Below are 24,791 nucleotides of genomic sequence, written 5' to 3' on the forward strand. Positions count from 1 at the left end.
ACCTGATTCCAAAAAAGTTGGGACACTGTACAAATTGTGAATAAAAACAGAATGCAATGATGTGGAAGTTTCAAATTTCAATATTTTATTCAGAATACAACAAAGATGACATATCAAATGTTTAAACTGAGAATGTATCATTTTAAGGGAAAAATAAGTTGGTTGATTTTAAATTTCATGGTATCAACACATCTCAAAAAATTGGGACAAGGCAAAGTCTGAGGACTGAGGAGACAAGTTGCTCAAGATTAGGAATAGGAATGTTGTCCCATTCTTGTCTAATACAGGCTTCTAGTTGCTCAACTGTCTTAGGTCTTCTTTGTCGCATCTTCCTCTTTATGATGCGCCAAATGTTTTCTATGGGTGAAAGATCTGGACTGCAGGCTGGCCATTTCAGTACCTGGATCCTTCTTCTACGCAGCCATGATGTTGTAATTAATGCAGTATGTGGTCTGGCATTGTCATGTTGGAAAATGCAAGGTCTTCCCTGAGAGAGACGACATCTGGATGGGAGCATATGTTGTTCTAGAACTTGGATATACCTTTCAGCATTGATGGTGCCTTTCCAGATGTGTAAGCTGCCCATGCCACACGCACTCTTGCAACCCCAGTTTTCCAAAAAGAACTTCAAATTTTGATTCGTCTGACCACAGAACAGTTTTCCATTTTGCCACAGTCCATTTTAAATGAGCCTTGGCCCAGAGAAAACGCCTGCGCTTCTGGATCATGTTTAGATATGGCTTCTTTTTTGACCTATAGAGTTTTAGCCAGCAACGGCGAATGGCACGGTGGATTGTGTTCACCGACAATGTTTTCTGGAAGTATTCCTGAGCCCATGTTGTGATTTCCATTACAGTAGCATTCCTGTATGTGATGCAGTGCCGTCTAAGGGCCTGAAGATCACGGGCATCCAGTATGGTTTTCCGGCCTTGACCCTTACGCACAGAGATTGTTCCAGATTCTCTGAATCTTTGACTGATATTAAGCATGTAGATGATGATAACTTCAAACTCTGCATTTTTTCTCTGAGAAACTCCTGATATTGCTCCACTATTTTTCGCCGCAGCATTGGGGGAATTGGTGATCCTCTGCCCATCTTGACTTCTGAGAGACACTGCCACTCTGAGAGGCTCTTTTTATACCCAATCATGCTGCCAATTGACCTAATAAGTTGCAAATTGGTCCTCCAGCTGTTCTTTAAATGTATATTTTAACTTTTCTGGCCTCCTATTGCTACCTGTCCCAACTTTTTTGGAATGTGTAGCTCTCATGAAATCCAAAATGAGCAAATATTTGGCATAACATTTCAAAATGTCTCACTTTCAACATTTGATATGTTATCTATATTCTATTGTAAATAAAATAAAATATTTATGAGATTTGTAAATAATTGCATTCCTTTTTTATTCACAAATTGTACAGTGTCCCAACTTTTTTGGAATCGGGTTTGTATCAACATAGTGCAAAATGGTATTAAACTTATGTGTAGAAGCCGTTGCTTTGTTATTAGAAAGAATGTCCGGAAAAATGAATATCATTGATGTAATTCAGAGTAACCAACATAAAGGGACCATTTTGGATCAAGCCATGTGGTCAATATCATGTGACAGGATGTGACATCATTCAGACACCTGCAAACAACCACATGGTCATGAAGCAAATTAACTCTCTTTTAAAAAAACTCTCTTTTGAAAAATTAATGTTTTCACTTGATCATACGCATGTCCGAAACATCACGTCATTCGGTACAACCGCTATAAAACATGGAAAATGTTGTAATATTTTAAAAACTTGTACTAAATATAAAATGTTTGATTGTCCTTTTGCTAGCTAGATAGATATCCGCCTGTTAGCATTGTTTGAAAATATCGTCATTCGGTATAACCAAAAGTGTCATTCAGTAAAACTGAAATTTTGGTTAAACCAAATGACTTTTTTGGTGACAAATTTTGTCCATCTTGTAAAAAAAGCAGTGTTAATTGATTATAAAAACCACATAATCTCATTGTTAACACTTAATAAAACTTCAAAATTAATTATATCTCCATTATGGTTTTTACACTTTTAAAAACCTTATTTGTCAATGACCCAAATACAGGTTCACTCACAAAGATAAATAAATATGGTTTGCCAACCACAATATGTTTTATGCCATGAATTATTAGTGATAACTAGAGCATGAAACCATGTGGGAGAAATTTAGAAACTAATTTTCCTTTTCAGCATGTCATGTTACTTATTTTGCATATTGTTGGGCCTGTGGATTTCCTGAAGCCAAACCCGTGCTCTATATAACCTTTATCATCAATAAATAAACACATGTTAAATCCACATTAATTATTGATGACTATGGCCTATTTAAAACTCAGCAGTTGTACCCTATTAAGCATATGGAAAAAAAACAACTCCACTGAGTTTTGTTTATTGGGACATGAAGAGATTTCCTGGAGTGTGTGATGTTAACATGTCTTCTGCGGTGAAATTTCTGTGAATCCACCTTAAACTCAAAGAGCAAACTGTGCATCAGTGTCCAGCCGGATAATGAGTGTCACCAGCGCAGGCTTGTGTCTGTGGGTGTCAGCAGCTCTGCTGAGCAATACAAGCAGCTCTAGTTGACTTCCAGCACCCGTCTGTGTCTAACACGGCCTGAGGCAATATTGCTTGTACCGTTATGTCATCCTAAAAAATGGAGACTTACATAATCAACAGAGGTGTGCTGCTAGATATTAAATGCACATTGATTTTAATCAACCTGAAATGTTTTGTGCTGAACCTGATGCCAGCCGAAGGAAAGAACATTTTTATAGTGGTTTGTTGATAGTCGTATCCATGCTGTATCTCAATTAACCTGCATCAACACAGCATGCTAGCTGTTGGGTTTTGGCCTAAAACATTCCCCAGAGAAAAGCTATTCAATGTTGGCGAAATACAATCTCTTCGCATTCAGAACAAATCTGGACATGCACTGAGGTGGCCAGCTGTCTTAATTTCACTCAATTTCCGCTGCATTTTCCAGTGGTCGTATTGCTTTCCAATGTGTGGATATTTACACGACCGCAAAGTATCGTTTTCCACCGACTGAGGTTGGTGTTTGTGCATGGAGTAAAAGAGCTTTAGAGGTAAAATTAATTAATTGCCTGCTCGTCTCATGTGGCACTGAAAAAACAATGTATGTACACTGAAAAAAAAATTAGAAACAATTTTCACTCTAATTATTTGTGACAGGATGCCAAAATGTTCATGCAGCGCCACTTTCACTAAAATGGTTATGACTCTTGAACGAAATGAGATATTTTCACCAAACTTGTTATACTCATGGACAAGTTCATTCTGTGGTCACACAAAAAAAAAATCAGCAGTGATTCACCGCTTGGTGGCACTATAATATGGATAAAAATATAAAAACAGCTATAACCACCCAACCGGTAGTCCAATTGACTTGAAAATGGGCATACAGTGTCTTTGTCCAGGGTGCAATGTCTGTCTATGAGGACATTTGGTGTATCTTGAAAAACATGGCCGCCATCGGCCAATGAATTTTGAGCACCCATTAGACCACGTTAACGGAGGCCGATCGGAACGAAACTCATTGGTCTTGTTTGACTCATGGCCCTAGAGGTCTATGTGAAGTTTGAAAGAAAATCGCGTTTTAGACCAATATGCATATCATATGTTAAATCTTCATATGTAGACATTATAAAATCACTATTATAACTCTCTCATTAAGTTTATCATATCATATGTACTGAGCTGGCAGTTTTGACAACTGTGCCACATAATGAATTGTGAAACCTGAAAATGGTGTTATACAGAAGAAGATTTGCAGTAGGCATTTTGTTACCTGTCATTTATTTTAAATATCTATATCTACAACAAAATGTGTCTGCATGTGTGTGTGTGTAAGCATCCTTAGTGAGTATAAAGTATTATTGTTTAAGTTTTTCATTCTTTTGTGAATGTGTTTTAGCGTATTCTCCATCATGGATATTTTATGGTTTACATTTCGGGTTGGCCTAGACCCCTAACAGCATAGTTGGCATGAAGGTCTTAAAATGCTTGAACCCCATAAATTGCTGCTCGCAGCTATATTTAAACAAAAATATTTATATTTGAAATTTTGAGGTAGAAAGACTGAAATAGTATTTTCTTGTAAAACTTACTACATTTTTGTTTTATGTGCATTTTTTTACAGTGTATGAGACCATCTGCTGAGATATGAATGCTTTTTTTTTAAACATTTCTTAATGAGATTCATGGCAAAATTTCACACCTGTCATAGGCTACATGCTTAACTTAAGCAGATTTCTTTCTTTATATTCACTCCATAATAGTGTTGAAATTCTGAGAGAAGATTCATTTTAAAACCCGTTTCTTGATTCTCTCACTGCCGTTCTACAGATTTTCTTCTTATCTGTATAGTGTAAATGTTTAGAGAAGAGGCATAGAACTTAAGAAAGCGTGAAAATGAGGCTGAGCGCTGAAGAAAGAGAAAAGCGGTCTTCCTCTTGACCTCAGGATGTGGAGCTGGAGCTCTAGTAAAGCACTGGCAGTGTGCTGAACTCATAAAAGGCAGCATCCTGGCTTTGGCTCGGTCCAGCGGACGGACAGTGAGGCGAGGAAGGAAAGCTTTTCCCCTGTTAAAGAAAGATGGAGTATTTCTTTCCCTTTCCGAATCGGATCTGACCTGGTGTCTGTGGCGATAGGGAGGAAGTCCTAATGGCGGAATGCCACCGGAGGTTCTGTCTGTTGTCAAGGAGTTTCCTCTGGCATGTCCTAAGGCTGAATGGAGAGCGTCTCCTGCTCGGATGTGCTGCGACCAGCCCAGATAAAAGCATTGTGGATATTATATATTGTCAGACACATCACTTGTTCACTATAATGATACTAAAATTCATCTTTTTGCTGTTACATGTGCCTAAATCAGTCAATGTAGTCTCATAGCACTTTCTCCTATTTATAGTTTTTTGTAGTTTTGCTATTATCACTACTAATAGACAAGTGCAACAGTAGTGATGTTAGAGTTTAGTGATTTGAATAAACTCCTAACATTAATTACTACAGTTTTGGGTGAAAAACGTCCCGTACTAGCAGACTTAGCATTAGTGATGTTGACTAGTTCTGTTTTTTCTTATCATTTCTTTTAGTTTTGATATTTTTTTAGCACTTGTTTAGCACACTAATTAGTGTTCTGAGCAGTGTTGGGGGAAATGCATTACAAGTAATGTGAGTTACGTAATCAGATTACTTTTTTCAAGTAACTAGGAAGTTAACGCATTACTTTTAAATTTACAACAAAATATCTGAGTTACATTTTCAAATAAGTAACACAATTTACTTTGTTCATTTGTTTCTGTTATTGACAGCTCTCCAGTTTCCATGTTAAAAGAAATCGTAAGCGTTGTGTGCTCTGTGTAAACATGATGGTTATTGTAGTTCTAGACTAAATGTGAGCATGCATTAACTCATCTCCCTTTTTCAATATTCAGTATTCCTCAAAATGAATAAAAACAGTGAAATGCAAACTCTGAATATTACCCAATATTATATTATGCTAAATTACCCAAATATACTTTATGTATTTAATCTCACTTTATTAACATTGGTCTGTTGCTGATCTTCAATGATCCAGTTCAACCATACTAATGAGCAAAAATGACTTTAGATAAACGTCTAAAGTCACTTGTAGCAAAGTAAAGTAATAACACATAACTTTCCATAAAAAGAAACTAAGTAATGCAATTAGTTACTTTTTTGTAGGGAGTAACGCAAAATTGTAATGCATTACTTTCCCCAACACTGGAGCTGACAACAGTTTATCTTATGAGAACTATGCTGTGATAAATGCAAATTCAGAGTTGGAATAGTGAATTTGAGCATTTCTGTGAATCTTGGAGGCAGGGCAGAGTATGAGAACTGGACCGGGGGGTCAGGGAAGGTATAAACCCCCAGCTGTTCACTGGCATTACTACCTTCAGCTACAGTCACTGCGTTCTCACGCAGACCACATGTCACTTTCCCTCTGACCCCTGCAGCAACAGCTGGCACTGGCTGCTGCACACATGCACCAAGACATGTTTCCCTGTATGAGGATTCCCTCTCTATAGACGTATCTCTAAAGCATGAAACTGAAAATTGGCTTTGAAACTATTTTCATTCAGAAATTGCCTAATTGTAACAAGTAATTGCAAAGAAATGGCACCAGATTTTATACTAGAAAGGCTAGTATTTTCTTGTGAAATTCACTCCAATAATCTTTGTTTTATGTACAACTTCGAAAAATCGTGTTTTACAGTGTATATCCATCCAGTCAAAAATTCTATTCGGGGATTGATAAGAAGATATACAAACCCGATTCCAAAAAAATGTTGGGACACTGTACAAATTGTGCATAAAAAAGGAATGCAATAATTTACAAATCTCATAAACTTATATTTTATTCACAATAGAATATAGATAACATATCAGATGTTGAAAGTGAGACATTTTGAAATGTCATGCCAAATATTTGCTCATTTTGGATTTCATGAAAGCTACACATTCCAAAAAAATTGGGACAGGTAGCAATAAGAGGCTGGAAAAGTTAAATGTAGATATAAGGAACAGCTGGAGGACCAATTTGCAACTTATTAGGTCAATTGGCAATATGATTTGGGGTTAAAAAAGAGCCTCTCAGAGTGGCAGTGTCTCTCAGAAGTCAAGACGGACAGAGGATCACCAATTCTCCCAATGCTGTGGCAAAAAATAGTGGCGCAATATCAGAAAGGAGTTTTTCAGAAAAAAATTGCAAAGAGTTTGAAGTTATCTTCATCTACAGTGCATAATCCAAAGATTCAGAGAATCTGGAACAATCTCTGTCCGTAAGGGTCAAGGGCGGAAAACCATACTGGATGCCCGTGATCTTCGGGCCCTTAGACGGCACTGCATCACATACAGGAATGCTACTGTAATGGAAATCACACCATGGACTCAGGAATACTTCCAGAAAACATTGTCGGTGAACACAATCCACCGTGCCATTCGCCGTTGCCGGGTAAAAATCTATAGGTCAAAAAAGAAGCCATATCTAAACATGATCCAGAAGCGCAGGCGTTTTCTCTGGGCCAAGGCTCATTTAAAATGGACTTTGGCAAAGTGGAAAACTGTTCTGTGGTCAGACGAATCATTCCTTTTTGGAAAACTGGGACACCATGTCATCCGGACTAAAGAGGACAAGGACAACCCAAGTTGTTATCAGCGCTCCGTTCAGAAGCCTGCATCTCTGATGGGGTTGCATGAGTGCGTGTGGCATGGGCAGCTTACACATCTGGAAAGGCACCATCAATGCTGAAATGTATATCCAAGTTCTAGAACAACATATGCTCCCATCCAGACGTCGTCTCTTTCAGGGAAGACCTTGCATTTTCCAACAAGACAATGCCAGACCACATACCGCATCAATTACAACATCATGACTGCGTAGAAGAAGGATCCGGGTGCTGAAATGGCCAGCCTGCAGTCCAGATCTTTCACCCATAGAAAACATTTGGCGCATCATAAAGAGGAAGATGCGACAAAGAAGACCTAAGACAGTTGAGCAACTAGAAGCCTGTATTAGACAAGAATGGGACAACATTCCTATTCCTAAACTTGAGCAACTTGTCTCCTCAGTCCCCAGACGTTTGCAGACTGTTATAAAAAGAGGGGATGCCATACTGTGGTAAACATGGCCTTGTCCCAACATTTTTGAGATATGTTGATGCCATGAAATTTAAAATCAACTTATTTTTCCCTTAAAATGATACATTTTCTCAGTTTAAACATTTGATATGTCATCTATGTTGTATTCTGAATAAAATATTGAAATTTGAAACTTCCACATCATTGCATTCTGTTTTTATTCACAATTTGTACAGTGTCCCAACTTTTTTGGAATTGGGTTTGTATATATATATTTTATATTTTTCCTCCTATCTAATTTTTTTTCTTCACCATATCCCTTTAGGGGGTCTGTAAAAATGAAACAAAACAAAACAAAACAAAATGAAACAAAAACACTTCAATGGCTTTCAAAAAAAAAGTTTGGTCTGTTTTGTTTTTTACGGAGCCCCTAAAGGGGACATGGTGAAGGGAAAAAATGGGATGGGAGGAAAAATCCAATGCTTTTGCATTCTCTTGGAAATGTTTTTCATTCCCCTGAGAAACTTTGCATTCACTCGCAAAAGTTCTTTGAGAGCTAACATAAAGTTTCTCAGGGGAAAGCAAAAGTTTTACCAGCGAATACAGTGTTTCTTTGGGGAACGCAAAACATTTGCGAGGGAACGCAAAAGCATTGAAAAAAAATTTTTTTTTACCTCCCTACATATTAATTATCTCATATCCCATGTCCCTTTATGGGCTCCATGGGTTTTGGACCCCACTGAAAAAAAAACAACACAATTTTTCTAAATATCTTCTTTTGTATTTCTCTGAAGAAACAAAGGTTTAGAACAATGTCAGAGTGTATAAATAATGACAAAATTAACATTTTTACGTTCTCATCTTGGATTATATTTCATGACATCATATTTTCAGCCCTAAAGTTGCTGCTATTATAGTGAAGTTTTAAACTTTCTTTAAATATTTCCCAACTGGCGTTTTCCAACCCTTGAACTCTGGGATCCGAATATAATCCAAGCCCTTGGAAACACATGTCATAATTCAATTAGCTGTCCGTTTTAACAGTTTCGTTCCCCTGTGCGCCCTCTCAATGTCAAACAGGTGTTCTCCATCATGTGAGAGCAGCGACGGACACAAAACAGTTCACAGGCTGCGTTTCATCAAGAGGAGGGGAGGGAACTCCGCATCGGAAGTTATTTAGTGACACGGCGAGGAGGGGGACTCGGATTTAAGGCCCCCATGTTTTTGTTCATGAGTTAGAAACATGACGTGCTGGCCGGCTTCCCCGAGACTTTTCTAATCCTCTTATTTATTTGAATTACTCTGGAGACGTTTACAGAGGGCAGAGGATGGTACGATCCCTCCCCCATCCATTTCCTATGTCGTACTGGAAACATGGTTACCGTCTGCATACTGAGAGCCTTTCCCAGTCAAAGACACCATCCGAGTGCGACGGCTTTGACCGTGTGACTGCAGTCAGGCTGTAGTAAACAACTTCTGCCTGCCAGATAGTTTTCATTCAAGAAACTTTGCACTTAAATTGTGCTCATGCCAGAATTGGGTAGTTTCAGAGGACGGAAAACTACGTCAAACTCATTACAAGTTGCAAACTTTTTTTTATTTTTGATAAAAGATCAAACTTTGCCCACTTTGTGATGTCATATAAAAACAACTAAAATAACAGGGAGCAACTTCTACACATGTAACCATTAAGAATGATATTGTTCGCTGGTGTGGAAGCTAATGTAGTTATCATTATAGTTATCTTTATATTTATCATTCTTGGTGTGAACGAGCTTTTAGACAAATTTATTTTGTCATTGAGTGTTGTCAGAAATGAATAATTTCCAAGGGTTACTCTTATAATCATTGTAATTCAGATGACATGAACACAGGCTGAAACTCCTGCTGCTCATTTTGAAATATCTAAACATCTAATCATTTTGTTTATCTGTCAAATCGAAGAAAATCCCCTTTGAGAATGCAGGATGTGAAATTTAAGAGGGGTCCAATGAAGGGCTTGTTTTATTGGCGATAGACTCATTAACATCAAACTGTGAGCAATTTTAATCTAATTTGCCCCAGGCTTTTCTTTCAGTGCCTGTGAAATGGACCCGAGCCAGAGAATCTCTGGAGCTTTAGTGAGGCGCAGGTTGCTGCTCTTCCTCAGAGTATGATACTGTGAAACGGGCCTGGATTTTGTTTGACGAGCTGAGCAAAAGAGCTTTTTCCACTCGCAGTTTCATCGCCCTGCCAACTGGGATTCACTCCACAGAACCGTCGAACACAAAGCCTGTTTTTAAGAAAGAAATGTCCTAAACAAATGGGTGTTTTACCATGTTTTACCACAATAATGTGTGTGTGTGTGTGTGTGTGTGTGTGTGTGTGTGTGTGTGTGTGTGTGTGTGTGTGTGTGTGTGTGTGTGTGTGTGTGTGCATATACAGGTGCTGGTCTTATAATTAGAATATCATGAAAAAGTGATTTTTTTTTATTGTAAATTATTTTAAAAAATGAAACTTTCATTTATACTAGATTCCCTACATGTAAGGTAAAACATTTCAAAAGTTTTTTTTTTTTTTTTTTTTTAAAATTTGATGATTAGAGCGTACAGCTCATGAAAGTCCAAAATCCAGTATCTCAAAATAGAATATTTACAGTTGAGTTTCATTAAATGACCATCCCTACAGTATAAATTCCGGGTATCTCTTGTTCTTTGAAACCATACTAATGGGGAAGACTGCTGACATGGCAATGGTCCAGGAGACCACCCTCCACAAAGAGAGTAAGTCACAGATGGTCATTACTGAATGTAGCGGCTGTTTACCTAGTGATGTATCAAAGCATATTAAATGCAAAGTTGACTAGAAGGAAGAAATTGGGTAGGCAAAGGTCCACAAGCAACAGGGATGACCGCAAGCTTGAGAATACTGTCAAGTAAAGCCGATTCAGACACTTGGGAGAGCTTCACAATGAGTCAAATGAAGCCAGAGTCAGCGCATCAAGAGTCACCACACTCAGACATCTTCAGGAAAAGGACTACCAAGCCACTTCTGAAACAGAAACAACATCAGAAGCATCTTCCCTTGGCTAAGGAGAAAAAGAACTGGACAGTGAACAGTGGTCGAAAGTCCTCTTTTCAGATAAAAGTAAATTTTGCATTTCATGTTGAAATCATGGTCCCAGAGTCTGAAGGAAGACTGGATAGGCACAGAATCCAAGCTGCTTGAAGTCTAGTGGGAAGTTTTTGAAGTCAGTAATGATTTGGGGGGGCCGTGACGTCTGCTGGTGTTGGTCCATTGTGTTTTTGGAGCACTTTATGCTTCCATCTGCTGACAAGCTTTATGGAGATGCTGATTTCCTTTTCCAGCAGGACTTTAGCACCTGCCCACAGTGCAAAAACCACTTCCAAGTGGTTTGCTGACCATGATATTACTGTGCTTTATTGGCCAGCCAACATGCCTGACCCCTGAATCTATGGGATATTTTCAAGAGAAAGATGAGAAACAGTCGATCCAACAATATATGATGATGATCTGAAGGCTCAATAGTGCCTCAGCAGTGCCACAGGCTGATCACTTCCATGCCACACTTCACTGATGCTGTAATTTGTGCTAGGAGCAAGTCATTTGCTGTATTATGTGCTGCCGACCAAGTATTGAGTGAACAAATGAACATGCCTTAAAGAACTTGAACTTTTCTGTTTTGAAAATCCATTTTTTGATTGATCTTAGGAAATATTCTAAAATTTTCAGATACTGGATTTTGGACTTTCATGAGGTGTACGCTCTAATCATCAAAATTAAAAAAAAAACTAAACTTTTGAAATGTTTTACTTTACATGTAGGGAATCTAGAATATATGAAAGTTTCATTTTTAAAAATAATTTACAATAAAAAAATTAACTTTTTCACGATATTCTAATTATATGACCAGTACCTGTGTGTGTGTGTGTGTGTGTGTGTGTGTGTGTGTATGTATGTATATATATATATATATATATATATTTACAAACTTTTATGTTAGATGCGATTTAATCATGATTAATCAATTTGACAGCCTAAAAATATATATTTTAAAAGTTACTATTTCCTAAGAAAGACCCTTATATGGACAGCAGAGGCGCTTATGTTTGTGAACATAACTTGTGTCTGGCTTTTCTTTGTAATAATGGTCTGTTCTGTGGCAAAAGTCCTCAAAGGATCTATTGTAGCAGCGGTTCATGGGCTCTGGGAGGCAGGGATGGCTGCGGCAGGGCCGGCCGTATTACATGCAGGGTGAGTTAGAGTAGTCAGGTCAGGGGGTAAGACTGTTAAAATGCTAAAATGCTCTTTAACTGACTTTTACATGCTTCATCAGTTTTCAGCATCTCTGAATCCCCTGGAAGGGCATTTTACACTGACACTTGGACTTGTGTTCAGTGTAGCCTTTTTTTTTCTTTTTTTTTTACGATTTTGGGTGAACTATTCCTTTGTTTACTGTCAGAGCATGTGGAGTTGTTTACTAGAGGTTAGGGCTACAAACTGGACACAACTGTGTATGAGGTCATGTGTTCTTTCATCTCCACTCTCCCTTGTACACAGTGACATATGTCTTTTGATGTGTCTGGGCAGGTGTCCTCATAGCCTCACATGTGTTCTAGCACACACATACATGTGACACCCTAAACTAGCACACACATCAGACAGTAATGTCAATCACCCGCTCTATAATAATGACCTTTCCCTCATCACACTTTCATTTAGAGATATTTACACCACAGTCACAGGAGAGAGTAATGAGAGACGGTGAAATAGGAAAGGCCATTTGAGTCTGATGTCCTCAATTTAAAAGCATAACCTACTGTAATACCCTAGCAACTACCCAGAAAACTCTAGCAAACACATATGCTATTTAGAACATCTTACCAACCAAATATCAATGCCCTAGCAACCACATAGCAATGCACTATATATGCCACTTAGAACACCTTATCAACTTCAGAGCAACACCCTAGTAAACATCCACAAAACTCTAGAAATCACAAAGCCATGTAATATATATCAATGCACTATATACAGCACTTGGAATACCTTAGCAGCAACATAGCAACACCCTAGCAACCATGTAGCAATGCACTATATATGCCACTTAGAACACCTTAGCAACAACATGGCAACTCCCTAACAACCATGTAATAATGCACTGTATATACCACTTAGAACACCTTAGCAACAACATAGCAACACCCTAACAACCACGTAACAATGCACTATATAAGCCACTTAGCAACAACATAGCAACACCCTAGCAACCACATAGCAAGGCACTATATATGCCACTTAGAACACCTTAGCGACTACATAGCAACACCCTAGTAAACATCCACAACACCCTAGAAATCATAAAGCAATGCACTATATACAACACTTAGAACACCTACGCAACAACATTGTAATGCGCTATATATGCCACTTAGAACACCTTAGCAACAACATAGCAACACCCTAGCAACCACATAGCAAGGCACTATATATGTCAAGGCACTATATATGACTATATATAAATGCCCTAGTAAATATTCACTATATAGCAATGCACTATATACACCCCTTAGAAAACCTTAGAAGCAACATAGCAACACCCTAGCAACCATATAAAAATGCACTATATATGACATTTAGAACACCTTAGCAACCACATAGCAATGCCCTAGTAAACATCCACAACACCCTAGAAATCACAAAGCAATTCACTATATAGCAATGCACTACACCAATTACAACACCTTAGCAACACCCTAGCAACCATGCAACTTAGCCTGATGGTGGCAACTTCTGCATTGGCAAAACCCAAAAAATAGTTTGCACTTGTATAATGGATTACAAACACTATTGATTCCAAAGATGTTTTATTTTGTGATTTCTGAGAAATTAAAGACTGTAAGTGTACAGGACACAGGCTTTACGCCTCATGCATTTGTGCTCCTCTGAATTACTGGTGCATTGACTCCAACTCTCCTCATCTTTCCCATTGCAGATCTGGCCACGCCGTACCTAAGAGGGCAGCGCAAACTCACCGAGGATGTCGACTGGTCTTACACAGGTGGGTAGACAACGAACAAATGCCCTTATTGTGTGCTTTTTACCAGACTTCAGTGTGGCATGCCACTGGCTTAAAGCCTTAAAAACCTTTTCTCCTTCGAGTGAGAGATAGGGATAAAGTAGCAGTAGATGGAAGTGAATAATGACGGATCAATGTCCGTTCTCCATTAGAAAGACGGCAGTGAGTCGACCTTTTGAATGAGAGGTACCAGCACACACTGCCACTGACCCGCCTGTGCAGGAGATTAGCTGAAAGTCTTAGACACTTTAAGATACTAAAGTCCTTAAAAAGAGTAAGTGACATTCAGGATTGACTTGTGGCTTTTAAATCGGGCCAGAGGACGCTTTGAAAATGGTAGCAAAACAGAACGGAATATTTATGCTTCAATGCTAATCGACATATCACTGTAAATAATACTATGAAATAACATGTCGTGTGCCTTATTCTGTGTAAGAAGCCACATCATCTCACAGAAGGATGTTTTCAAACACTCAACTGACATTATCAAGTGAGTTTGGGGTAAAACATGTTATTAAATGTTGTCTTTTGTTGTACAATAGGTTCATAAATACTTCTCATGTTTGGAAAGATGTTTGACGTGTGTTGCTTTTTCAAATGCACATTATAAGTGACTCAAACTCGCAATGATTTCAGATGGAGCAGCATTTACTACTGATCAGAGCCGTGCTTCACTGACAAGGCCGGATGGGTTTAAGCACGATTTAGTGTTATTTGCGATTAATCGCGCAGCCCTAGTCTCTGTGTAAACTACAAAAACACGAATTCGGGAAAACAGTGATGCCATGTGCATTGCATATTATTCTTTACAAAGTGACATCGCCATCTACTGGCTTGGCAGCATAATGCAGCGTTTTAGTAGTTTTTCCGGATCCATGTGAACGGGGATCGTTTTGACAATGTTGTCGTCTGAACACAAAGTTTGTCGTGTAAATGTACCCTCAGTGAACAAATCTTGACTGAAAATGACTGAAGTAGAGTAGGATACTGACTGTGTGTGTGTGTGTGTGTTCACTGAGTCGAAACTAAATGAATTAACATGTGAAAGAACACGCACGATTGTGAGGCCCAGCACAGACCTGTGGAGAAAGAGAACGATACACTTTTCTGTTTTAACTCCAATTGTTTCTCGTAAAACCCCTCTCTCCTCAAACAAAAGTTGTCAAGCTTGAATGCTAATTTGTTCATAGACCCTTGGAACTTCAGCTGACAGTCACACAGTGACTCTAACACTTCAGATTTCCTCCTGATATGTGGGAAAGTCTGTTTTTATTATTATTATTATGCACTATTTGTGAATTTATGTCAACAGATACCGTGGTCTTGCCATCTGGTCATGATTAAACGAGCAATTTCTAATGTCTATTTTCACGGAGGCACTTTAAAACTTTATTTTCTCGCCTTTTCTTCACTTCTAATCCGTATTAGCATCCTTTACTGTGGGAACATTTAGGCCAATGCAATGGACCAGATACCTTTTATGATGTGTTTTTTAAATTTTAATGGGAAAAGCAAATCCTGGCTTAGCGACGGAAACAAACAGGCAAATACTGAATATCCAGTATTTCATCTCTTATTTAGTTCGTTCCAAATCAGTCTCTTATCAGGTTTCATTTCACTCAGGATGCAGCTGTGTATGTAGGCAGTACTGTTTAACAGCAAGATTTGGTTTTGGGACAGAGTTCTTGAATCTGCTCACATGATCATTGGTTATTGTAGCATGTCAGTCCCCTGTCGACCCTGTTTTCCGAACCCCAGGGGTCGCCTATGATTCCTGCCTCTGGCATCGGTCCCTCTCCCATCTCCATCTGCTGCGGGGGCTGCGGCTTTTTCCTCTAATCTACATGCTCTGATAACCTGCGGATAGAGCGTTTAGAGACGCCCGCCTACGTCCTCATAAGCACCTCGCTATTATAGCTCATGATCACAGTTTTATTCATGGAGCACACAGAGGATGTGTTGTACAAAAACATATGTGTTTCCTACAGCAAGTGTTGATGTGTAAATTATTGATCGATCGCAAAAGAGACTTTGTGTTATGGTGTACACAAGCTTAGTTGTCATGGAAACGACACTACAAGTTACTCACTCACAAGCTACATTCAGTCAGACTGGTCACCCTCACAGGATGACCATATTAAACTGTAATTTACAAACAAAGCATTAGGTTTGTGATGCGGGCTGCAATACAGTTGGCTGCTTCATTTTTCACCAAAAGTTTCTTTGCGAACTCTCCATTGTGCCTCATTTACAAAATAAAATGCTCCGAACAAACATATAATCCTCTGATGTGATCTAGGACACCATTAAAGTAAACCATCCACTTGTTCTCGGCTCTGGGATCCTTCTGAAGTCTGTACAGTGACGCAAATGAGCTGTTTAAACTGGAGGTGGCAACATGAACGTTCTTTCACTCTTCCATTTTTCCTGTTGTCAGCAGACTCAAGCATGTTGGGAGTATGTTAGAAACTGAACTGTACACTATATCCAGTGTAGACAGCATCAGTGATTATAATGGGTTCTGTTTGATTTTGACACTCACATCCAGTGTAAGCAAATGTCAGCCATTAAGTGACTGAATGCCAGTGGGCGGGGCCTTTGGTGTGATGATGTATAACTATTTGTCGATGTGTTCCTCGGAGGCACTCATATGCAAATGTATTTACCTGTATGATGTCACAGATCCTGCAATATCAAAATGCCACTTTTTGGAGCTTGATTAAATAAATGCTTTGAAACTTGCAGGATGTTTTAATGGTTCAAAGACCTCTTATATGTCAAACAATCAAGGCAAATTTGATTTGTCATGTCATATATTTAATATTTTATAAAATATATATATATATATATATATATACACTTTAAATGTAATTAGCAACATTTATTGAAATATATTAATATTAAATATATGATTTTGTTTACATCTAGATTTAATATAAAATAAATTCTATGTAATTTTAAGTTTTTTAATATATATATCTTAAAATTACATATATAATTTGGTTTATATTAAATCTAGATGTAAACAAATATATTTACTATTAATATATTTAGAGATTCCAATAAACAAATGTTGTGTGTTATAATTAAAGAGTTGTTATAATTAATAAAAGTTCTTGGAATTATTTTAGCTTTTTTAAGAATATATAAATATTTTTATAATATTTTTATTATTTAAATATATAAATTAAAATGTAATATTTAAAAGTAAAATTAAATATTTTAAATTAAATATAATTAAAAAATATTTAATATTCATATATATGAGTATTTTAAGAAAAGTTTAAATTGTCCTTTTTTGTTATTATTTTAACTTAAATATATATTTATATTAAATAGGCTATAAATATATATTTAAGTATGTTTTATGTATTTTTTGTGTTAATTTGTATTCTTTAATATATATTAAGAATTTACATTAAAATGATTTTATATTAATATTACTTGATTAATATTATTTGATATTAATATTACTTATAATTATACAATATGAATATTATAAATAATTATATTGTATTATTCAGTTGTTTACCATTTTGAGGACAGCTGCCCTTTTTTTAATTCGTAGTGGGTTCACAGACATTCACACGGGTTGTGTGTTCCACTTCTCTCCCCTCTGCCGACCTTCCTTAGTGGAATTTGAGAGGAAACTGTTGTGGATAATTGGTTGGTGTAATCAGACTGAATGTCGGTACAGATCAGGGTGTCATTATGGAGGGGGAGGATTCCACGATAACCGTTCCCGTATGCGATCGTTCCCACATTCATTCCCATGCGCCATAAATCGGCGGATTGCTTCAAAGGCCAAAGCGCATCCTACCTGTTATTGCGGCTTTCAGTCACGAGCAACCAGACCTTAGTGTTAGAAAAATAGAAATATTCAAAATGTCAGAGAAGCCCAGAGGTCTCAGAATCCTTTAAATTACTTCAGGCTCTGCATTTATGCCACATCCGCAGACCACCGGTTACCATAGCAGCAGCCATTCTCTTTGATTACAGCGTATCCACGACGCCGCGTATGTGTGTGTCTGCCGGGCCAGATGCGGCACCGCTGTACCCTGACAGACTCGTAGTTCACCTTGCCAGCAGACGCTGTTTCCCTGTTGAATGTGGACGCCATCAATCAGGCTAATGGCGGATGTTTGTCTCGCAAGTCGATATTAAGCACCTCGAGGATGTGGTTCTGGTGTCCTCACAGCCTAATCCTTTATAGTCTTTTAGAGACCTATTAATTATGTTGTAGCTTCTGAGGGTGAAGAATTAACGCCCAGCTTGGGAGGTGAAAGTGAAATCGCTGTAAAACGCTAATTGTCCTGCCGGGGAACATCAGAGCTGCTAATTCAGATCTTACGTTTCATCATGTAGTTAAAGAGGCGTCCTTGGGGACAATTTTAATCAGCTGTGTTTATGTTTGTGTGTGTGCGGTTTATTGCTTGCGCTTGTTCATTGATGTGTGACCCATTGCCATCTGCTCTGTGAGTTTATCATCTGGTGAAGTCAGTGTGATATATCATAGCGTGCAGTATATGTGTTCAACACCACTGCAAGTGGCATTATTTTGCTCTGATCAGCACTGACTTCTCATATGCCATACCATGTGCTGCCATATGCCATTATTTTACATTTTTGGCCTTTTATTTATAGTTTACAACAGAGAGGAGGAAATTATACTCAGAAGAGGATCTGGAAAATGCTGAAACACAAATTTGACCCACATTGTGTTAGAAAATACACTAGGCCACAGCTTTGGCATATGCTTTAATAAGCTACATCTAATAAATAATAAGATATTAAATAGAACTTTTAGACTCTTTATAAGGACGATAATGCAGAATAATGCATTTTCCATGCTTTGCCTTGTGACATGCTATATTTTATCTAAAACTACTTCAGCCAATATTTTGTTTCTTCTCGTATAATTATTGTACATGCAGTTATGATCACATATTAACTGAGAAACTATATGGAGAAACTTATTTTTAAGTTTATATATGAGTCAATGACGTGGCAGGTCATTTTTTTTTTTTTTTTTTGTCCAGAGGCCTTAAGAATAATAAAAAACAAAGATATGACATCCAAAATATGTAAGGTAGAACAACTAGATCTGTTTTATCGAATCCAAAAGGTTTTAATTATATTTTGCTTCATATTTTAAAGATTTTGAAGTGTCAAAAGGTCATTCGGTTTAACCGTCCAAAGGCCAATTCAGCCATTTCATTTGTGATTAAAATATCTTAAACTGTAATAAATGTGTATATTTTTATCCTGGCATGATTTTATAACATCATATATCAACATAGTGCAAAATGGTTTTAAATTATGTGTAGAAGTCATTGCTTTGTTGTGAGAAAGACTGTCTGGAAAAATTAATTTCATTGATGTCATTTGGAATAACCAATATAAAGGGACCATTTTGGATCAAGCCATGCGGCCAATATCATGTGACAGGATGTGACATCATTCAGACACCTGAAAACAACCACACTGTCATTAAGGAAAGTAATTAACTCTCTCTTAACTATTTGAAAAAGCCATGTTTTCACTTGCTCATAAGCATGTCCCGAAACATCAGGTCATTCAGTACATTCATTCAAACATGGAAAATGTTGTAATATTTTAAAAACTTGTACTAAATATAAAATGTTTGATTGTCCTTTTGCTAGCTAGCTAGATATCAGCCTGTTCATATCAGTCATTCGGTAAAACCGAAAATTTGGTTAAACCAAATGACTTTTTTGGTGACAAATTTTGTCCATCTTGTAAAAAAAATGACAAAAGCAGTGTTAATTGATTATAAAACCCACATAATCTCATTGATAACACTTTTTTAAAAAAAATAAAAACATATAAATATACAAATATTTGGAAATATTTTTGAGTTTTTTTGTTTGTTTTTTTTTTTTAAGTTTATATATGGGTCAGTGTCGTGGCAGGCCTTTTTTTTTTTTTTTTTTTTTTTTTTTTGTCCAAAGGACTTAATAATAATAAAAAAACAAAGACCTTATTCATCAATGACCCAAATATATATAATATAATATAATATAATATAATATAATATAATATAATATAATATAATATAATATAATATAATATATATATTAGTTTACATTTCATGTGTATATATGAAAAGATATCTGAAAAAAATATATATGAAAACAACTAAAAGATTTTAGATTTACGAAACCATATCATACAGAAAATCGAGAAATTAATATTATCAATCCAGAGTTTGTGTCCACACAGCTGACATGTTTAACTGTTGTAGATTATCCACATAATCCATTTTTTTTTTGTTCTATTATTTGAGCGTTCTGCTTGAGTGGATAGTTGCTCCTCTTTCCATTCGTAAAACTGCTTTTGTTTCTCATTTTTAGCAGTTCTTGTATTATACAAGACATTATGATCTCATTAACTGAGAGACTATATAGAATATCTTTGTATATAAAGGAACCAAAAACAGGATATGATGTCAGAAGATGCAACCCTAAAAAGGTGCTCAAGCATACCTGTTTTTTTTCTTGTCATAGTCGTGATGTTGCGCATCACAGTTCGTTACAGGCATCAGAAACGCGTGTCCTCGCAGCAGATCTTCGTTTGTGTGTGACGGAGGGATTTCTGCTGCTGTTGTGACTGTTGTGACATTTTATAAGCTTTTTACATACATACAATGAGCGCATTTAGCCCAGAACACAGCATTATTTTGGATATTCGGGAAGTTTCTTCAAGAAAAGCCGTAACAATCAGGTTGTGAACGTATCACTATGCCTTTAGGTTTGGAATCTTTAGATTTGGTGTTAAAAATGACCATGTTAATGCTAAGCAGACCAGACTAAATGATTTTTTTTTTTTTTTTTTTTTTTTTAAACCAAGTGTGAACACACTAAGACAACAAATCTTAAATTCAACAAATCTGATTTGCTGCAAGATTATTCCCTTGTTCATTTGTCACACCATTACTCTTCACAGGGACCCTAAACCAGAAGCATTGGGTAAAGAAATATCCAGTCTGCGGCAATGCCAGACAGTCTCCCATTGACATCAGTGAGGAGTTCACTCAGGTTAGGATGCAGTACCAGAACCTGCAGCTGGAGAACTGGGAACAGCCCACCGACGACTCCACCACCATCACCAATGATGGCAAAACAGGTCTGTGGTGTTTACAAAGACCCACGTCCAGGAGCTGATAGAAAACATTGTGTAGTTTGTTCATTTGTGATGAATCAGGGTTAAAACACATTTAAACAGCACTCAGATGAATGCAATTACAACCTGAGATTAATCGCTGGCAGACTAATGGAGCTGCTGAAGAATAAAATCTACTGAAATGACAATCATATTTCTTTCTCTTACATGGCAGCTGGTTGTCTTTAGATGGTCTGTGCTTTTACAGGAGCACAGAAGAAAAGCTTGCACTGAATCTTTTGTTCTGATGTGACACTGTGAGAATGAGATTATTCCAGCACAAAAGGCAAAGCTTAAAATGAATCTTTTATTAAGGTGAAGAGATGAAAGCTGAAGTATGAGCAATTAGGAATGCTGAATGAAGAACACAATTTCATATGGCTCATGTACGGACTCGTCACACGGTCACTGAGTGTGTGTGTGTGTGTGTGTGTGTGTATCATGTTTCTCAGTGGTAATCAGTCTGAACGGTCAGTACTTCATAAGTGGAGGTGGGCTCAGATCCAGGTTTAAAGTGGGCAGGATCGTGTTCCATTGGGGCCGGTGTAACGCCACTGCAGACGGCTCTGAACACAGCCTGAACGGCAACAGGTTCCCCCTGGAGGTAAAGTTCACCACACGAATAAATCACTGCGAATCATGTTCTCTGTAAGGTTGAAGATAACATGGATCTGAACTGATTTCTTCCATAATATGAGATATTCATGGTTGAAACGATATTCAGTGGGAAATATTGTAGGAAGAATGTAATAGAAAATTAATAGAATTTAATGCCGGAAGTTTATGTTTTATTTTTTATGTCAGTTTCTTTTGTTTTTACTACATATATAATGTGTGAGACTTATCATGCATTCATTATGAATATTCTTATGTTTTTTTTGGTTTGCGTCCATCAAATTCCAAATTAATAAATATCAAAAAGTAATAAAAAGAAATAAAATACAAATATATATTGTTTCTCCCACCCCTAATGAAATATATATATATATATATATATATATATATATATATATATATATACAAAATACTTGTGTTTGCATTTCATATACTTTTATGCTATATTTATATATATTTATTTATTTATTTGGAAATTGATTGACGCGCACCAAAATTATAAGAATATTCATAATGAATGCATTAGTCTCACATTATATTTGGAGTAAAAACAATCTGAATAAATAAAAACAAGAATTCTAGCATTAAATTCTATTACATTTCTGTTACATTCTTCCTATGATATTTCCCACTGAATATATATATATATATATATATATATATATATATATATAAAGAGTTTATTTGCAAAAACAGATAACTCCATTTTTATGAATTCTCACAAATCATGTTTTTTTTTATTGTGCATTCCAAGTTATAACAATCAAACTGCAGTTGGGCTGTTTTGATTAAGTAATTATAACTCCAAAAAATACAGGTAAATTAAAAAATTAAAATTCATTGAAAGTATGTTTTATATATATATTAAAACTTTGTTTTTTAGCAAAAGCAGATAACTCCAACAGTCGTTTTTTGGCAAAAGCAGATAACTCCACATTTCATGTTTCATAGTTAAACAAAACAAGTAATTGCATTTAAAACACTCTCAAACACACATGTGCACACAAACGCACACAACCACCCACCCACCCACGCGCACACACACACACACACACACACACACACACACCCACCCACCCACGCGCACACGCACACGCACACACACACACACACACACACACACACACACACACACACACACACCCACCCACACACCCACGCTCACACACACACACACACACACCCACCCACCCACCCACGCGCACACACACACACACACACACACACACCCACGCGCACACACACACACACACAGATCGGCACACACAGACACTCACACACGCACGCTCTCTCTCTCAAACACACACACACACGCACTCATCCACACACGCACGTGCGTGCGCGCGCGCGCGCGCACACACACACACACACACACACACACACACACAAGCAAAAGGACAACCAATTTTTCAGCATGTAAGTCGTGTATGGTGTACAAGGACTTACAGGAGTCGAAATCATAAATCCTCGATCACTTTTAGTGAGCTTTGATAAAACTTCCCTCAGCTAGCGCGTCTTTTTGAAGTGACTAGAAGCCTTGTCACCTGACCTGAATACTGCGCGCTGATTCGCTAAAACGGACTTATCGGTTTCTGTCTGTACACAAACAAGGGCGCTTGTCGGCTTCTGCTGTAAAACGTGAACTTGCGATGCCTGAAAGTAGGCAAAACCGGCTCTTCTGATAAAATGGATTTAGGGTACAGAACGTGCTATATATGAAGAATAATGCACAACACTTAGTTCATTTTTTTAAAAAATGGCGTTTATCGGTTTTTGCAAATGAACTCTTATATATAAAATTCATTTTTCATTGAATGAATAAATAAATAAATAAATAAATTAATTAAAAAAATAATAATAATAAATAAATAAATGTGTGTGTGCACATATACTATTAGCATGGTATAAAATGAATCATACCATAATAAATGTGAATTCATGTTGACTTTGTTAATGAAATATATGGAAGTGAGTTTGTCTCTCTGTCTCTCTCTCAGATGCAGATATACTGTTTTGATGAGGAGGAGTTTGAATCCATAGACGAGGCGATAAGTAGTGGAGGAAAGATAACTGCTGTGGCTGTCCTTTTTGAGGTGATATTTTCATCCTGTGAACATCACACACGCTTTTACACATCTGTATATTAACTCATATAACATCACCATTGCATGGTTCGGTCATAATGAGTTCGGTCTATACCTTAGGCCAGTTTTGAAGACAACCAGGATTATGTGGCCATCATTGAAGGGGTGAACAGCGTGAGCCGATTTGGTACATCCTTGTTTTTCACATATAATTTTCATTGTTCATCTGCATAATTGCAGTAACACATGGACATGCTTCTATTTGACATTAAGGTAAAAGCAGCCCTCTGGAAGCCTTTTCTCTGCTGGCTCTGCTTCCACAGTCCACCGAAAAATACTTCACGTACAACGGCTCCCTCACCTCGCCGCCCTGCTCGGAGAACGTGGAGTGGATTGTGTTTAAAAACACAGTGGCCATCTCAGAAACCCAGGTCAGGACATCTACTCACATTATTTTCTGTGCAACACATAATTTTGCACAGTAAAGTCAGAAGAGTCTTGAAGATCAGGCTATTGAGATGCTTCACTATTGCAGCCACTGGCTCTTGTGTGTGTGTGTGTTTGTGTTTGGTTTAGGTAATCCCTACATTATAGGGACAAAATGTCCCAACAAAGGTGCCAATATCTGAAATCCTTGTCCTTGTGCGGACATCTTTTGGTCTATGAAATGTCCCCATAAAACATGAAAACCAAACATGTGTGTGTGTGTGTGTGTGTGAGAGAGAGAGAGAAAAACCCCTCTCCTAAAAATGGAGCATGGTGAATACATCCCTGACAGCCCCTTTAAGCTATTCTTGAGCAAACGGAGGCGTGCGCATTAATATTTCAGCTGGCCGCCGCCTGACGTGTGGATCAGAGATAAGCCTTCTGTGGCGGGGACACAACTTTGCCCCTCTTATCCAGATGCACTTTAAAGCTCAGTTTTAAGATGCGAGGAGGGTTTTTTTTGTCATGTGGTTGTGTAGCTATTTTTTCTTTGCCCTCATGCCTGATCCACTTTAAGCACAGCCTGTTTCTTGAGCATGAAAATTTGATGTGGCGAAACACAGACACACTAAAGTACAGTTTAGCACTGGTTCAGCATTTGCATAAATTCACTCATGCATATAAAGCTATTCACACTCATTTATTTGATGATTCCAATTTAAACAAATTAACTTTTTTTTGTAATTAGG

General features: G+C 37.3%; 1 protein-coding gene across 1 annotated transcript in view; it reads left to right on the plus strand.

Moving 5' to 3' along the window:
• The first annotated feature begins 10,381 nt into the window (after positions 1-10,381).
• Positions 10,382-24,791, plus strand: part of ptprz1b (protein tyrosine phosphatase receptor type Z1b) — a 39,213-nt gene continuing 24,803 nt past the window's right edge. The window contains exons 1-7 of the mRNA XM_067391880.1: positions 10,382-10,418; positions 13,652-13,717; positions 20,702-20,881; positions 21,370-21,521; positions 23,530-23,625; positions 23,737-23,803; positions 23,890-24,047. Of these exons, the coding sequence (XP_067247981.1) occupies positions 10,382-10,418; positions 13,652-13,717; positions 20,702-20,881; positions 21,370-21,521; positions 23,530-23,625; positions 23,737-23,803; positions 23,890-24,047 (756 nt within the window). The remainder of the gene's footprint in view (positions 10,419-13,651; positions 13,718-20,701; positions 20,882-21,369; positions 21,522-23,529; positions 23,626-23,736; positions 23,804-23,889; positions 24,048-24,791) is intronic.

Source organism: Chanodichthys erythropterus, chromosome 8 (genome assembly GCF_024489055.1).
Source record: "Chanodichthys erythropterus isolate Z2021 chromosome 8, ASM2448905v1, whole genome shotgun sequence".
In the NCBI taxonomy this organism is placed as follows: domain Eukaryota; kingdom Metazoa; phylum Chordata; class Actinopteri; order Cypriniformes; family Xenocyprididae; genus Chanodichthys; species Chanodichthys erythropterus.